At 48.3% G+C, this 17,067-nt stretch overlaps 1 protein-coding gene across 1 annotated transcript in view; it reads left to right on the forward strand.

Annotated features, from left to right (window-relative positions):
* The window catches only part of LOC145361415 (STE20-like serine/threonine-protein kinase), a 47,651-nt gene that overhangs the window by 435 nt on the left and 30,149 nt on the right, over nt 1-17,067 (forward strand). The window contains exon 2 of the mRNA XM_080217145.1: nt 15,153-15,317. Within this exon, the coding sequence (XP_080073271.1) occupies nt 15,153-15,317 (165 nt within the window). The remainder of the gene's footprint in view (nt 1-15,152; nt 15,318-17,067) is intronic.

Below are 17,067 nucleotides of genomic sequence, written 5' to 3' on the forward strand. Positions count from 1 at the left end.
GGCTGTGCTAAATTGACCCCCCGGGTTTCAGGGGGATTAGGAGGGTAAATAGATGGGGTTACGGGGATCGGGCCTGGGTGGGATTGTTGTCAGTGCAGACTGAATGGGCCGAGTAGCCTCCTGCACAGTGTAGAACAGAAGGAGGCCATTTGGCCTAATGAGCCCCCACTGACAACACCCCATCCTTTCCCCGTAACCCCACATGTCTACCCTTACTAATCTCCCTGAAACTAGGGGCAATTTAGCATGGCCAATCCACCTAACCGCACACATCTTTGGACACTAAGGGGCAATTTAGCATGGCCAATCCACCTAACCGCACACATCTTTGGACACTAAAGGGCAATTTAGCATGGCCAATCCCCCTAACCTACACATCTTTGGACACTAAGGGGCAATTTAGCATGGCCAATCCACCTAACCGCACACATCTTTGGACACTAAGGGGCAATTTAGCATGGCCAATCCCCCTAACCTACACATCTTTGGACACTAAGGGACAATTTAGCATAGTCAATCCACCTAACCTACACATCTTTGGACACTAAGGGACAATTTAGCATGGCCAATCCCCCTAACCTACACATCTTTGGACACTAAGGGACAATTTAGCATGGCCAATCCACCTAACCTACACATCTTTGGACACTAAGGGACAATTTAGCATGGCCAATCCACCTAACCTACACATCTTTGGACACTAAGGGGCAATTTAGCATGGCCAATCCACCTAACCGCACACATCTTTGGACACTAAGGGGCAATTTAGCATGGCCAATCCCCCTAACCTACACATCTTTGGACACTAAGGGACAATTTAGCATGGCCAATCCACCTAACCTACACATCTTTGGACACTAAGGGACAATTTAGCATGGCCAATCCACCTAACCTGCACATCTTTGGACACTAAGGGACAATTTAGCATGGCCAATCCACCGAGCCTGCACATCTTTGGACACTAAATTCGAAGTTCTCTCCCCCACCCCCGAATTTAAATTCAATGACATATTTATCGAAGGAATGAATCTTCACTGGAGTTGGGACCATTGCACTGGGATTGTGGTTAAAAACCCATCTGGTTCTCACGAGGAGGGGAAATCCGCCCTCCTTATCTACCCCCGACCCACAGCAACACGGGTGTTTGTCAACCACGGAACCCCCCCCATCCACCCTTCCCCCCCCCCCACAAAATGGCCTGTCAGCCTCTCAAAAGGGGCCTTACTAACGGCGCCCACATCCTGTAAATGAATCAAGTAAACTTTGCGTTTGGTGCTGCCGTGTCGCTAATGGAGGGTGTAAACTTTTATCACAAGAACTGGGGCGTCCAAATATGATAACACAACTGACAGAAGGGACCGTATTCGAAGTGCCGACTGACAGACGTCCGCGATCGGGTGGAGACCTCGTTTTGTTGCAAACTTCATTTCGTATTTCTTTGAATGGAAACTTAGAAGACAGGAACAGGAGGAGGCCGTTTGGCCCTTCAAGCCTACTCTGCCATTCATCATCAACATGGCTGATTGTCCAACTCAATAGCCTAATCCTGCTTTCTCCCCATAACCTCTGATCCCGTTCATCCCAAGTGCTATATCCAGCCGCCTCTTGAATACATTCAATGTTTTGGCATCAACTACTTCCTGTGATAATGAATTCCACAGGCTCACCGGGTGAAGAAATGTTTCCTCATCTCCGTCCTAAATGGTCTACCCCGAATCCTCAGACTGTGACCCCCTGGTTCTGAACTCCCCCCCCCCCCCCCCCCCCCACCCCAACCCCCCAGCATCGGGAACACCCTCCCTGCATCTACCCTGTGTAGTCCTGTTAGAATGTATTAAATCTCTTTGAGATTCCGCCCCCAAAAGCTCCAGTGAAAACAATCCTAACCTGGTCAATTTCTCCTCATACATCAGTCCCACCATCCCCGGAATCAGCCTGGTAAACCTTCACTGCACTCCCTCGAGAGCAAGAACATCCTTCCTCGGATAAGGACACCTACACTGCGCACAATACTCCAGGTGTGGCCTCACCAATGCCCTGTATAATTACAACAACACATCCCTGCTCCTGTACTCGAAACCTCTCCCAATGAAGACCAACGCACCATTTGCCTTTGAGTAAGTTAAAAGTGACAGCTAACGACATGTGTTAAATGTTGTTTTCCTGTCTGCTATTTTAAGAGACTAGCTATCCACTTGAAACAAATGATACCTCCATTAAAACAGCAGGGGAACATGTTCCGGGTACGGAGGGAATTTTTTTAAACTTCAGTAAGTGGGTTGACAAAGAACAAAGAAAAGTACAGCACAGGAACAGACCCTTCAACCCTCCAAGCCTGTGCTGATCATGATGCCCAAATTAAACTGAAAAAAACATGCCTTATTTGGTCTGTATCCCTCTATTGCCTCCCTATTCACGTATTTTATAGAATCCCTACAGTGCAGAAGGAGGCCATTTGGCCCATCGAGTCTGCACAATCCCACCCAGGCCCTATCCCAACAACCCAACCCATTTATCTCACTAATCCCCTGACACGGGTCAACTTAATGCACACATCTTTGGAGTGCGGGAGGAAACCGGAGCACCCAGAGGAAACCCATGCAGACGCTAACAATGCAGTGAAGTTACTGTGAAAATCCCCTTGTTGCCACACTCCAGCGCCTGTTTGGGTCAATCCACCTAACCAGCGTGTCTTTCAGACTGCGGGAGGAAACCCACGCAGACATGGGGAGAATGTGCAAACTCTGCATAGACCATGACCCGAGCTGAGAATTGAACTCAGATCCCTGGCGCTGTGAGGCAGCAGTGCTAACCACTGTGCCAACCTTGGTCTATCCTGACAAGGCATACTGTTCATGGAGAAGGAACAAAAGAGTGCAGAATATAGTGTTACAGTCATAGCTAGGGTGTAGGGAAAGAATGTGATGTCCACCCAGATACCTCTTAAATGTTGCTAATGTACCTGCTTCCACCACCTCCTCTGGCAGCGTGTTCCAGGCACCCAACACTCTCTGCGTGAGAAACTTCCCCCGTATTGCATCCCGCGATTGCAGTACTCAGATCGAGGACTTCAGATCTCGGGAAGAGATATGTGGGGTCCATGAGGAACACCCCGTTGAAAAGGCGCCACTTTTGAAGAATGTGCTCGGGGGAGCGGTCGCCCTCCCCCTCTAGTTACGCCACAGGTTCAATAGCAAATTTAAACAGCATTGGGTAAGTAGTACGTTGATGGGAAGGGATTAGAGAGATATGGGCCAAGCGTGGGCAATTGGGACTAGCTGGGAGAGCACCAGGGTCAGCATGGACCAGTTGAGCCAAAGGGCCTGTTTCCATGCTGTGTTACTCTCTGATTCTGATAGCAAGAAAGGCGGTCCAATGCAAAAAGGTGACAAGGGCTGTTCCATACAATCTCCTCCAAACATTGTGGTTTTCTCCCAAACTTGCCTTGGACCGAGGCGCCAATCACCGGAAACCAGCTCCATTGCAGGGGCACCATGTTAATATGTCCAGTTCCTGACCCCTGAGGCAACTGCTGTGCTCGGGACTTAGTCATGGGAGGCAGCTCCCAGGAGGAGAGCGGGAACTCTTCCAAGGATGTCCTCCAAACATCCCTGAAATGATCAAACATCTCCCTTTGGCCCATCCCGTCTGTGTTGACCAGTTTTCCCAAACTGAACTTAGTCCCTTTGGCCTGCGTTCAGCCCATATCCCCTTAAACCTTTCCCATCCATGTACTTATCCAATCCTGTTTAAATGTTTCATTGTACCAGCATCTAACACCTCCCCTGGTAGCTCATTCCATACACACTCCACCTTCTGTGTGAAAAGAATTGCCCCGTAGGTCCCCTTTCCCTTCTCACCTTTAACCTATGCCCCCTAGTTTTCCCTATCCTAGGGAAAAGACCTCAGCTATTCACCTTATCTACGCCCCTCGTGTTTTTATAAACCTCTATAAGGTCACCCCTCATCCTCTTACCCTCTGGGGAAAAACATGCCCCAGCCTTGGGTGGCACAGTGGTTAGCACTGCTGCCTCACAGCGCCAGGGACCTGCTTGGGTCACTGCCTGTGTGGAGTTTGCATGTTGTTCCCATGTCTGCCTGGGTTTCCTCCGGGTGCTCCGGTTTCCAAAGGTGTGCAGTTTAGGTGGATTAGCCATACTAAATTGCCCCTTAGTGTCAGGGGGATTAACAGGGTAAATATGTGGGGTTGTGAGGATAGGGACTGGGTGGGACAGTGGTCAGTGCAGGCTGAATGGGCCAAATGGCCTCCTTCCGCACTGTAAGGATTCTATGATCCTATCCAGCTTCTCCTTATATTACAAACCTCAGGCAGATTCATGGGAGAACTGCTCCATAATATAGGAGGCTGATTTGAGGACCCAATGCATTGTGCGGAAGGGAGGCCGAGGTCTCGGAGGGAACTCACAAACCTCAAATCAGCCCACCCATCCAATCCTCCGAGCACCACCAGCCTCCGCGTGCCTCAGAGTCTGCAGATCACGCATTGGACACACCAGCCATCTCAGAACCCATTGAACCAGGGCAGGTTTTTTTTTGTTTTATTCACTCATGGGACAAGGGCAGCATTTATTGTGCATCCACAGTTGCTCTTGGAAAATAATTGAGAGCCAACCACATTGCTGTGGGTCTGGAGTCATACATAGGCCAGACTGGGTAAGAATGGCAGATTTCCTTCCCTAAAGGACACTAGTGGACCAGATGGATTTTTCCGACAATCGATAATGGTTTCATGGATTCCTAATTCCAGGTATTTTTTTAATTGAAAATTCCTGTCGTTGTGGGATTCGAACACGGATCCCCAGAACATTAACCGAGTTTCTGGAATAATAGTCTAGCAATAATACCACTCAGCTATCGCCTCACCAGCTGTTAACTATTCGCCCTCAATCCCGAGAGGCTGCTGGAGAAGGAGAGACAGTAAGTGGGTTCAAACCACAGAACATGAAAAGTATAGAGGAGACCAGTGTCAGGATATCCAAGAAGCTTATGTACTTTCGAGTACTTCTCCATTTTATTCAGTCTTTAGAAATGATCGCTGGCAAGTGCTTGGCAAGTCTGCTGTATTATTATTGCCCGGGATTTCCCTCTCCCCCCTCTCCACTTGCTCCCCCCCTGCCTCCCCACATTACTGCAAACCCAAGTGAGGAGGTATGACTGCTTCTCTGTCTTTATTCAACCCACCCTCTGGCAGTAACAACAAAGTTTCCTTCCCCACCACAATAACATAAAGGCAAAATACTGCAGATGCTGGAATCATAGAATCCCTACAGTGCAGAAGGGACCACTCAGCCCATCAAGTCTGCACCGACTCTATGGTAAAGTATCTTCCACAGGCCCTTTCCCTTGCCCTATCCCCATAAACCCACACATTCACCCTGGCTAATCCATCTAAGCTTGAGACCTATGGACATTAAGGGGCAATTTAGCATCTCCAATCCACGTAACTCGCACACTTTTGGACTGTGGGAGGAAACCCACGCAGACATGGGGAGAATGCGCAAACTGATTTGATTTGGTTTGATTTATTATTGTCACATGTACTGGGATACAGTGAAAAGTATTGTTTGATTTATTATTGTCACATGTACTGGGATACAGTATAAAGTATTGTTTGAATAATTATTGTCACGTGTATTGGGATACAGTGAAAAGTATTGTTTGATTTATTATTGTCACGTACTGGGATACAGCGAAAAGTATTGTTTGATTTATTATTGTCACGTGTATTGGGATACAGTGAAAAGTATTGTTTGAATAATTATTGTCACGTGTATTGGGATACAGTGAAAAGTATTGTTTCTTGCGTGTTATACAGACAAAGCATACTTTTCATAGAGAAGGAACCAAGAGTGCAGAATGTAGTGTTGCAGTCATAGCTCAGGTGTAGAGAAAGATCAACTTAATGCAAGGGAGGTCCTTTCAAAAGTCTGACAGCAGCAGGAAAGAAGCTGTTCTTGAGTCAGTCGGTACATGACCTTAAACTTTTGTATCTTTTTCACAACGGAAGAAGGTGGAAGAGAGAACGTCCAGGGTGCGTGGGATCCTTGATTATGCTGGCTGCTTTTCCCGAGGCAGCAGGAAGTGTAGACGGAGTCAGTGGATGGGAGGCTTGTTTGCGTGATGGATTGGGCTACATTCGTGACCTTTTGTCGTCTTAGGCAGAGCAGAAGCCATGTCAAGTTGTGATACAACCAGAAGGAATGCTTTCTATGGTGGATCTGTAAAAGTTGGTGAGAGTTGTAGCGGATCTGCCAAATTTCCTTAGTCTTCTGAGAAAGTTGGCGGGCTTTCTTAACTATAGCATCTCCATACAGAGTGGCCCAAGCCGGGAATTGAACCCGGGTCCCTGGCACTGTGAGGCAGCAGTGCTAACCACTGTGCCAGCCACATTTGAATCTGAAACAAAAACAGAAAAACGCTGGAAAATCTCAACAGGTCTGACAGCATCTGTGGGGAGAGAGAATAGAGCCAACGTTTCGAGTCTGGATGACCCTTCTTCAGCGCTGAGAAGGAAAGGGAGTCAGCAGGAATTTACACTGAGAATAGAGAGAGGTGGTGGAATTGGACAAAGGGAATGTAAATGAGGATGCAGTCAGCTGAGAAAGTGTCGGAAGTGATCACAATGCCTGGATGGCAAAAACAAAGGTACAACTTGGTAAAGGACTGCCCGGGGAACGTGGCAATTGGGCGGCACGGCAGCACAGTGGTTAGCACTGCTGCTTCACAGCTCCAGGGTCCTGGGTTCGATTCCCGGCTTGGGTCACTGTCTGTGTGGAATTTGCACATTCTCCTCGTGCCTGCGTGGGTTTCCTCCGGGTGCTCCGGTTTCCTCCTACAGTCCGAAAGATGCGTGGGTTAGGTTGATTGGCCATGCTAAAATTGCCCCTTAGTGTCCTGAGATGTGTAGTTTAGAGGGATTGGTGGGTAAAATGTGTAGGGATGAGGGAGTGGGGCCTGGGTGGAATTGTGGTCGGTGCAGACTCGATGGGCCGAATGCAGTGTAGGGTTTCTATGACCTCTATGACCTGAAGGTGGGGGGGAAGCGGGGGGTAACAGCGGAAAGATAGAGAATGAGACGAAATGAGATAAAATAAATGGAAATTGGGCAGAGGGGAGCACTGATGCTCTGAAGTGGTTGGGCGGCAAATTGGCACTGTGGTTTGCACTACTAAGCCTAGCATTAGCCATGAGGAGACTTTGGAGAAACTCGGTTTGTTCTCACTGGAACGACGGAGGTTGAGGGGCGACCTGACAGAAGCCTACAAGATTATGAGGAGCATGGACAGAGTGGATAGTCAGAAGCTTTATCCCAGAGTGGAAGAGTCAATTACTAGGGGGCACAGGTTTAAGATGCGAGGGGCAAGGTTTAAAGGAGATGTACGAGGCAGGTTTTTTACACAGAGGGCGGTGGGTGCCTGGAACTCATTGCTGGGGAAGGTAGTGGAAGCAGATACAACAGTGACTTTTAAGGGGCGTCTTGACAAACGCATGAGTAGGATGGGAACAGCGGGATATATAGGAGGTTTTAGTTCAGTTGGGCAGCATCGTCGGTGCAGGCTTGGAGGGCCAAAGGGACTGTTCCTGTGCTTTAATTTTCTTTGTTCTTTTGTTTGTTCTGTGCTGTCTCACAGAGGCAGAGACCTGGCTTCGACTCCCAGTTGGGTGACTGTGCAGAGTTTGTGCATTCTCCCCATGTTTGCATGGGTTTCCTCTGGGTGCTCCATTTTCCACCCACAGGCTGAAAGATGTATAGGTTAGGTGGATTGGCCGTGCTAAATGACCCTCAGTGTCCAAAGATGTGCAGATTAGATGCGTTGGCCATGCTAAATTGCCCCTTGGTGTCCAAAGATGTGCAGGTTAAGTGGATTGGCCATAGTAAATGACCCTTAGTGTTCAAAGATGTGCAGGATAGGTGGTTTGGCCATGCTAAGTTGACGCTTAATGTCCAAAGATGTGCGGGTTAGATGGATTGGCCATGGTAAATTGCCCCTTTGCATCAGGGAGACTAGCATGGAGTAAAATGCATGGGGTTACAGGAATAAGGCCTGAGTGGGATTGTGGTCAGTGCATACTCGATGGGCTGAACGACCTCCTTCTGCACTGTAGGATTCTGTGATTGCATGTTGAGTCCGGAAGTCTGTGAAGTGCCCAGTCAGAAGTGAGCCGCTGTTGCTCCACTTTGCATTGGTGAATTGGACAAAAGGAATGTAAATGATGTAAAAAGTTCCCTTCCCCTTGGATACCTTTTCCAGACCCAACAGTTGTGTTTAAGAAGGAGCAAATTTAACCAGGTTTTCTTGAGTTAAGAGGGAGCAAGTTTATTAACTAGTCGGCAGAAGAAAAAGCAAAACGCATTGACACATTTCTACGACAAAACACATTTCCACTACATTCACATGGATGAGAAGTAAAAATTGAGTCCAGTCGTCAGTGAAAAATATTAATAAAAAGTTATGTGTCTTTGAGTTGCAAACAGTAACTGATCAAATGTGGCCGTTAAGAATCGATTCCAATGTAGTTGACGTCTGCTGGTGTGATTGTCCGGGTGTCCTGCGATTTGGTTGAGTTCTTTTTGTCAGCTGCCATCCTTCTTTGCTGACTGGTTGGACTTCCACAGTCAGAGGGAGAGTTTTAAATGTCCCTGGCTATTCTTGCAGGGCTCCTGCTGCGATGACTGTATTGCACACCGACACTGTGGAAAATGTTCAGCTGATTTCCCTCACAGTGTGTGCCCATGTATACACACGTGCACACGTGTGCTCACACACGCACGCACAGTCGGCTGGCTCCTTGGACCCCTGTATGTGATTCCAAACAACTGCAAGCAACTAAGACTAGTGTGTCTGGAGTCACATCAGGTCAGCAGGTTTCCTTCCCGAAAGGGTGTTGGTGAACCAATTGGGTTTGTGTTGGCAAGCCAGCAGCTCTGTGATCCCACCTTCCTATTTGCTTATTAGTAGCAAAACGTCCCGCCACTCTCAGTTTTACACCCCCAATGTCTTTTTCGATCCTCTCCTCAAAGGACAGCAGTTTTCGGGTTTTGTCGAATGTATTGTCAAATCTCAGGACAACAAAGGAGATAGTCATCGACTTCAGGAAGCATAGTGGAGACCGTGCCCCTGTCTACATCAATGGGGACGAAGTAGAAAAGGTCGAAAGTTTGAAGTTTCTCAGTGTCAAGATCACCAACAACCTGTCCTGGTCCCCTCATTGCTGACACTATAATTAAGAAAGCCCACCATGCTTCTACTTTCTCAGAAGACTAAGTAAATTCGATATGTCAGCTACGACTCTCACCAGCTTTTACAGATGTACCATAGAAAGCATTCTTTCTGGTTGTATCACAGCTTGGTATGGGCTCTTGCCCTGAGTAAGACTGCAAGGAACTACAAAAGGGTTGTCAATGTAGCCCAGTCCATCACGCAAACCAGCCTCCCATCCATTGACTCCGTCTATACTTCCCGCTGCCTCGGAAAAGCAGCCAGCATAATCAAGGAACCCCACACACCCAAGACGTTCTCTCTTCCACCTTCTGCCTTCAGGAAAAAGATACAAAAGTCTCAAAACACATACCAACTGACTCAAGAGCAGCTTCTTCCCTACTCCATCAGATCTTTGAATGGACCTACCTTATATTAAGCTGATATGTCTCGATACTCTGGCTATGAATGTAACTCTACACTCTGCACCCTCGCCTTTCCTTCTCCATGTACTCTGTGAATGATATGCTTTGTCTGTATAGTGCACAAGAATCAATACTTTTCACAGTATCCCAATACATGTGACAATAATAAATCAAATCAAACCAAACCAGGGCAGCACAGTGGCACTGTGGTTAGCACTGCTGCCTCACAGTGCCAGGGACCCGGGTTCAATTCCCAGCTTGGGTCACTGTCTGTTTGCACATTCTCCCCGTGTCTGCGTGGGTTTCCTCCAGGTGCTCCAGCTTCCCCCCATACTCCAAAGATGTGTGGGTTAGATGGATTAGCCGTGCTAAACTTCCTCTTTGTGTTAGGGGGATTAGCAGAATAAATCTGTGGAGTTACAGAGACAGGGCCTGGGTGAGATTGTGTTCGGTGCAGGCTCGATGGGCCGAATGGGCTGTAGGGATTCTATAACTCTAAGTTTATAAAACAGTGCCTCTCAGTTTGAAAGGTTAAAATCAAAGGTGCAAGGCTCGGCCTGGCGGGCGGTCAGGTACCCGAGGCCTCTGATACAGTTTGGGTCTTGAGGACAGACCCTGGGACGGACTTGGTGATGGGGACTGTTCCTGTTTCCCACTGCTTTCTGCTCAAGAGGGCCCCGGCCTGCTCACTGTCCCTCAACACTGTTTCCAGGGCATTGAGAGAGGAGGGGGAGGTCAGCAAGCATCCAGCTAACTGCCTCCAAACACTGGACGCGATGACCTGTGTTGTCAGAGAGGAAGGTGTGTGCTGCTGGTTTGTGGCCACACTCTCGCTGAGAACCCTTGCCCAGAATACTCCAATAATACCTCATAAATTACATTATTAAGGCTTGTCATCATGATGTCGATATTGTTCTGCTTAAGAGAAATAGGTAATGTGTATCCATAAGACATAGGAGCAGAATTAGGCCATTCAGCCCATTGAGTCTACTCCACCATTCAATCATGGTTTCTCAGCCACATTCCTCTGCCTTTTCAACACTGTGGCGCAGTGGTTAGCACTGCTGCCCCACAGCTCCAGGGACCACGGTTCTAATCCTGGTTTGGATCACTGTCTGTGCGGAGTCTGCATGTTCTCCCTGTGTCTGTGTGGGTTTCCTCCGGGTGATCCGGTTTCCTCCCACAGCCCAAAAATGTGCTGGTTAGGTGCTAAATTCTCCCTCAGTGTACCCGAACAGGCGCCCGAGTGTGGCAACTTGGGGTTTTCACAGTAACTTCATAGCAGTGTTAATGTAAAGTGACGAATAGATAAACTTCACTTTACCTTTGACCCATATTCCAATCAAGAACCGATCTATCCCTGTCTTAAGGACACTCAATGACCCGGCCTCCACAGCCTCCTCTGTGACAATGAATTCCACAGATTCACCAAACCCTCTGGCTGAAGAAATTCCTCCTGATCTCGGTTCTAAAGGGTTGTCCCTTTACTCGGAGGCTGTGCCCCTCGGATCCGAGTCTCTCCGACTAATGGAAACATCTTCCCCACGTCCCAACCCGCCTTACCTGCACATCTTTAGACTGCGGGCGAAAACTGGAGTGCATCGCCAACCCCAGAACACTCTTTCAATTCAATTTGATAAGGTTCCTTTAAAGTTTTGCCTTTCTGTTACAGTGCCTTGGGGCTGTTAATTTGCCTATTAATTAGTCAGCTCATTTTATGAGCCATTTTTAAAATGTCTACTCAAAGGGGATGGCTGGGACACTGGCTTGTGTAGGGGGAGCGCAGTGAGACAGGCCAATCAGTTGCCTCCACTGCAGCTTCATTTCAGCATCACTATTGACTCAGATCCTATTAGCACTCGTTCCCTCTTGGCAGCATTCCCGGGATCCATCGCTTCCTCCCAGTGGTGACGTCACTCAATTGGGTGTGGTTCCAGAGACTCACGTCAGTAGGGTACCAGGTTCGATTCCAGCCCCGTCTCTGCAAAGCTTGCAGTTCCCCCCTGGATTCGCATAGGTTTCCTCTGGGTGCTCCATCTTCCTCCCCCAGTCCAAAGATGTGCAGGTTAGGTGGATTGGCCATGCTAAATTGTCCCTTAGTGTCCAAAGATGTGTAGGTTAGGTGGATTGGCCGTGCTAAATTGCCCCTTAGTGTCCAAAGATGAGTAGGTTAGGTGGATTGGCCATGCTAAATTGCCCCTTGGTGTCAGGTAGACTTGTCGGGTAAATGAGTTATGGGGATAGGGCCTGGATGGGATTGTTGTCAGTGTAGAATCAATGGGCTAAATGGCCTTCTCCTACGCTATAGAGATACGATGAAATACCACTCCCCTGCTCCCTTACAGTGCAAAAATACATCACGTTCACTCCTCAGCATCTAACTCCATCAATTTCGGCCTTGTGAACTATTTCTGTACCATGTGTTAAGACTCATGCCAGAATCTTCAAGTTGTTTTACGAAGTTAGCCTAGACCCTAAATTTTACATAAGATTTTGGCATTGGAATGAGCATCAAGTGTTTCAGTCCAGGTATGATCCTACTGATCCACTAGGGAGCTTTTACCAAACAAAGTTTACTTTCGAACGCAGTTAGAATATAACAGAAAGGCTTAGCATAACTTTTATGACTTAAACATGATATTGCATGAATCTTAACAGCTAGCTATCTCTGTTGTTCCAATTTAAAAGTAATACCCCTTAGGCCTCCACTCTTTTTCAGAATTACTTATCATTAAAACAAGTATGCTCACATGATACTAGATTTCCAGCTTCTAACATCCAAAGTTTAAAGTTTGTTTATTAGTCACACCTGGGCTTACATTATCACTGCGATGAAGTTACTGTGAAAATCCCCTAGCCGTCACACTCCGGTGCCTGTTCGGGAACACCAATGGAGAATTTAGCGCCTAACCAGCACGTCTTTCCCCTAAGCATCAGGGGAATTCGCATGGTAAATATGTGGGGTTACAGGAATGGGATCTGGGTGGGATTGTTGTCAATGCAGGCTTGATGGGCTGAATGGCCTCCTTCTGCACTGCAGGGATTCTCTGATTCCACACCCCGTCCACAAACATTCACTCCCTCCACCATTGTGGATGGTTAGGCGCATCGACATGCTAAATTCTCCACGTTAAAAGCTGGAAGGGCCGAATGGCCTCCTGCTTCACGTGACACCCACACACCAGCACTATCTGTGATGCAGACTTCACAGTAGCTCCCAGGGCCCTGCCTCTGCGACCCAGAATTTCACACTGATGCAATCATGGTCCCCTTTGAAAAGATGCACCATCCCCTCTGCACCTCGCACAGCGGGCTTTGCTGTTGAGTTCGGACGAGGCGGCGAAAGGCGGCCAATACAATCTCTCGAACGCAGAGGAAGAGCCTTCCTCTCCTTCAGGCCGAACGCTTGCCAGAACGAGCTAAAGAGAAAAACCACAACCACTTCCGATTAGGCGCACATCTTTTGTCGAAGACAGTATGTGCGTGCAGTCAATTCATTTGCCCTCCCGACAGGCACGGCCCAGGTACAGACACTGTCAGAGCAAAGTGCTGTACACCAAACTCAGAATGAGAACTCCTTCTCAAACAGAATGCGCTGGACTCTGGGATCTGCTTCTGCTGGTTCTTCTCGGTGAGACAATTTGTCCTCCGTCGCTGTGATCCATTTCTGGCAGCCCTCACAGCTGAGTCACGGAGCTCGCTGACCAGGGTCAAAAAGAGTGCACTCCCAGATCAATATCTGTGGCAAATCCCTGCTCCCTCTGACACAGGAACCGACCATCAAATCCGAACCCTGAGCCTCAGTTAGAATCCCGACAGTGCAGAAGGAGGCCTTTCAACCCATCGAGCCTGCGCTGATCCCAATGTTACCCACTCCACAGAACCCATGTATTTATCCCGCTAGTCCCCCTGACACTAAGGGGCAATTTAGCATGGCCAATCCACCTAACCTGCGCATCTTTGGACACTAAGGGACAATTTAGCATGGCCAATCCACCTAACCTGCACATCTTTGGACACTAAGGGGCAATTTAGCATGGCCAATCCACCTAACCTGCACATCTTTGGACACTAAGGGGCAATTTAGCATGGCCAATCCACCTAACCTGCACGCTTTTGGACACTAGGGGGTACTACCATGTCCAATCCACCTAACCTACACATCTTTGGACACTAAGGGGCAATTTAGCATGGCCAATCCACCTAACCTGCACATCTTTGGACACTAAGGGGCAATTTAGCATGGCCAATCCACCTAACCTGCACATCTTTGGACACTAAGGGGCAATTTAGCATGGCCAATCCACCTAACCTGCACGCTTTTGGACACTAGGGGGTACTACCATGTCCAATCCACCTAATCTGCACATCTTTGGACACTAAGGGGCAATTTACCATGGCCAATCCACCTAAACTACTCATCTTTCAGACTGTGGGAGGAAACCCATGCAGACATGGAGGAAAATGTGCAGACTCCACACAGACAGTGACCCGAGCCAGAATCGAACCCGGGTCCCTGACGCTGTGAGGCGGCAGTACGAACCACAAATTACCTCTCCCCCGCACCACCCCCCCCACCCCACCCCACCCCACCCCAGCCTGCTGCTCGCCAACAAACAATGGAAACAAGAGGAAGTGATTGTTTTGGCCCATTTCTACATCACTTTTGGTTGTTTCCTGTTTAGTCATTGTATGCCCGGCAGTGTTGGATGTAGGCGAGTCTCCATGGCAACCAGAGTGCAGGCCTCGGCCTAGCATCCTCCCCTCCCTCCCCCCCCGTATATTCTGTCAACTCTTCAATGTTTCCGGTGCCCCAGAACCACAGCAATGTGGTTGACTCTGAACTGTCCTGTGAAATTTTTTTGTCGTTTCACAAGGAGGCTTACATTAACGCTGCAATGAAGTTACCGTGAAAATCCCCTCGTCGCCACACTCCGGTGCCTGTTCGGGTACACTGATGGAGAATTTAGCACCTAACCAGCACGTTCTTTCGGAGCGTGGGGGGAGCACCCGGAGGAAAGCCACACAGACATGGGGGGAGAACGTGCAGACTCCACACAGACAGTGACCCAAGCGGGGACTTGAACCCGGGTCCCTGGCGTTGTGAGGCAGCAGTGCTAACCCACTGCGCCACCGCGCAGCCCCTACTTACTTGAGGGAGTAAATTGGCAGGGTTGCAAGAGCAGTTCGCGTTTGACGAATAGTGGAATTTGCCTGGTAACGGCGGTAAAAGTGTGCCCAATCACAGAATTAGCCTTGAGGCCAGCCAGAGGGCAGTGGAAGGGCCTCACGGAAGTATGAAGCAAAGTTAGAAGGTTAGAAAGGGAAAGGTGGTGGAAACTCTGTGCAGAAGCGACCACAAAACTGTCCTGTTGCTTTTGACAAAGAAGTCCTCACTTTGATAGGTGGTGTGAGACAAAAGTTCCTGTTGTGCCCACATTGGCTTTGTAGGCTGTTGTGAATGGCCTCCGGACGTTATCTAACAATGACCTGTCTCTTCCCAAAGGCCCAGAACAAGCAGACGGGGGACGTCGCAGCTGCCAAGGTGATCAGCCCCCTGGATGCGGAGGAGCTGGAGGATTACATGGTGGAAATTGAGATCCTGGCTTCGTGCAATCACCCCAACATTGTCAAACTCCTCGACGCTTTCTACTATGGAAACAGCCTGTGGGTGAGTCCTGAACAGGCGGCAGGGAGATCAAAATAGGAGTGACCTCCTCCTTAACTTCCCAAAGCAGGGAAACTCCAATATCCCAATGAAATATCCAAACATACACAAACTAGAAGCAGGAGGAGGCCTTTCGGCCCATTGAGCCTGCTCCGCCATTCATTTTGATCATGGCTGATCATCAAATTCAATATCCCGATTTCCCCCCTCCCGTTCCCTCCCATATCCCTCAATCCCTTGAGCCCCAAGAGCTATATCTAATTCCTTGAAATCTCACAACGTTTTGGCCTCAACTACTTTCTGTGGGAGTGAATTCCACACATTCACCACCCTCTGGGTGAAGAAATTTCTCCACCTCAGTTCTAAAACTCCTCAAACTACGACCCCTAGTTCTGGACTCCCCCCACCATCGGGAACATTCTTTCTGAATCTACCCTGTCTAACCCTGTTAGAATTTTATAAGTTTCTATGAGATCCCCTCTCACTCTTCTAAACTCCAGTGAATATAATCCTAACCGACTTAGTCTCTCCTCATATGACAGACCTGCCATCCCAGGAATCAGCCTGGTAAACCTTCGCTGTACTCCCTCTATAGCAAGGACATCCTTCCTCAGATAAGGAGACCAAAACTGCACACAATACTCCAGGTGTGGCCTCACCAACGCCCTGTACAATTGCAGTAAAACATCCCTATCCCTATACTCAAATCCTCTCGCTATGAAGGCCAACATACCATTTGCCTTCTGTACTGCCTGCTGAACCTGCGATCTTACCCTCAGTGACTGTTGCATGAGAACGCCAAAGTCTCACTGAGTATCCACCTCTCTCCATTGACATCCATTCAAGCTTATCGCGTAGTAGACTTGTATCTTGCTGTTACATTTTCCCACTTTATTCTGACTCGTACTGAAAGAGGTGAGGGGTAATAATCACACAAGATTAAAAATCACAAGTGCTGCTCTGAAAGGAAAGGTCTCCTTATAAAAGTCCTCAAAGATAAGCACCAAGTCATTAGTCTGAGAAAATTCATGAAATCAGATATGTAACAGGAAAAAGGAAGTGATATACTGGGCGGGATTTTATGGCCTCGCATGGCCCAAAACGGCAGAATCAGGGGACCTTCCCATTGTCCGCCTCTCGCCTGCTCTGTTTGCTGTTATGAGCGGAGCAGTAAAATTCCAGCCACGTACACAGGCACACACTGGGGCAATGATAACTTGTGCCAAGGATGGATTAAGTCTTCACACCAAATGGATATGACAATGAAGCAAGCATTAAGTGATTGTGATTGGTTTTAAGACCTGAATGATGTAACCATGAGCAATAACTGAGTTGACCGAGTGAGTGGACAGAGATAACTTGATTGGTATATGCCAATTACTTGTAATCGAATTTGAAACTATAATTGCTTGTGCGTTTCCTGAGTCCTGCATCCTGGCTAGTTAGAGACTGTGACCTGTGACTTCCCAGGGTCCTTGCAATTTAAGAGTTTAAGAGAATTTAGTCTGGTTACTTGAATCTAGAGATATGATCAGTTATCTATACAATTTCCTTTGGTGAGTTCTATTTGACCCTTGGCACAGTGGTTAGCACTGCTGCCTCACAGCTCCAGGGACCCGGGTTCGATTCCCAGCTCGGGTCACTGTCTGTGTGGAGCTTGTACGTTTTCTCCATGTCTGCATGGGTTTCCTCCGGTGCTCTAGTTTCCTCTCGCAGTCCAAAAGATGTGCAAATTAGCTTGATTAGCCATGGT

Source organism: Carcharhinus amblyrhynchos, chromosome 34 (assembly GCF_965287045.1).
Source record: "Carcharhinus amblyrhynchos chromosome 34, sCarAmb.v2.hapA, whole genome shotgun sequence".
Classification (NCBI taxonomy): Eukaryota; Metazoa; Chordata; class Chondrichthyes; order Carcharhiniformes; family Carcharhinidae; genus Carcharhinus; species Carcharhinus amblyrhynchos.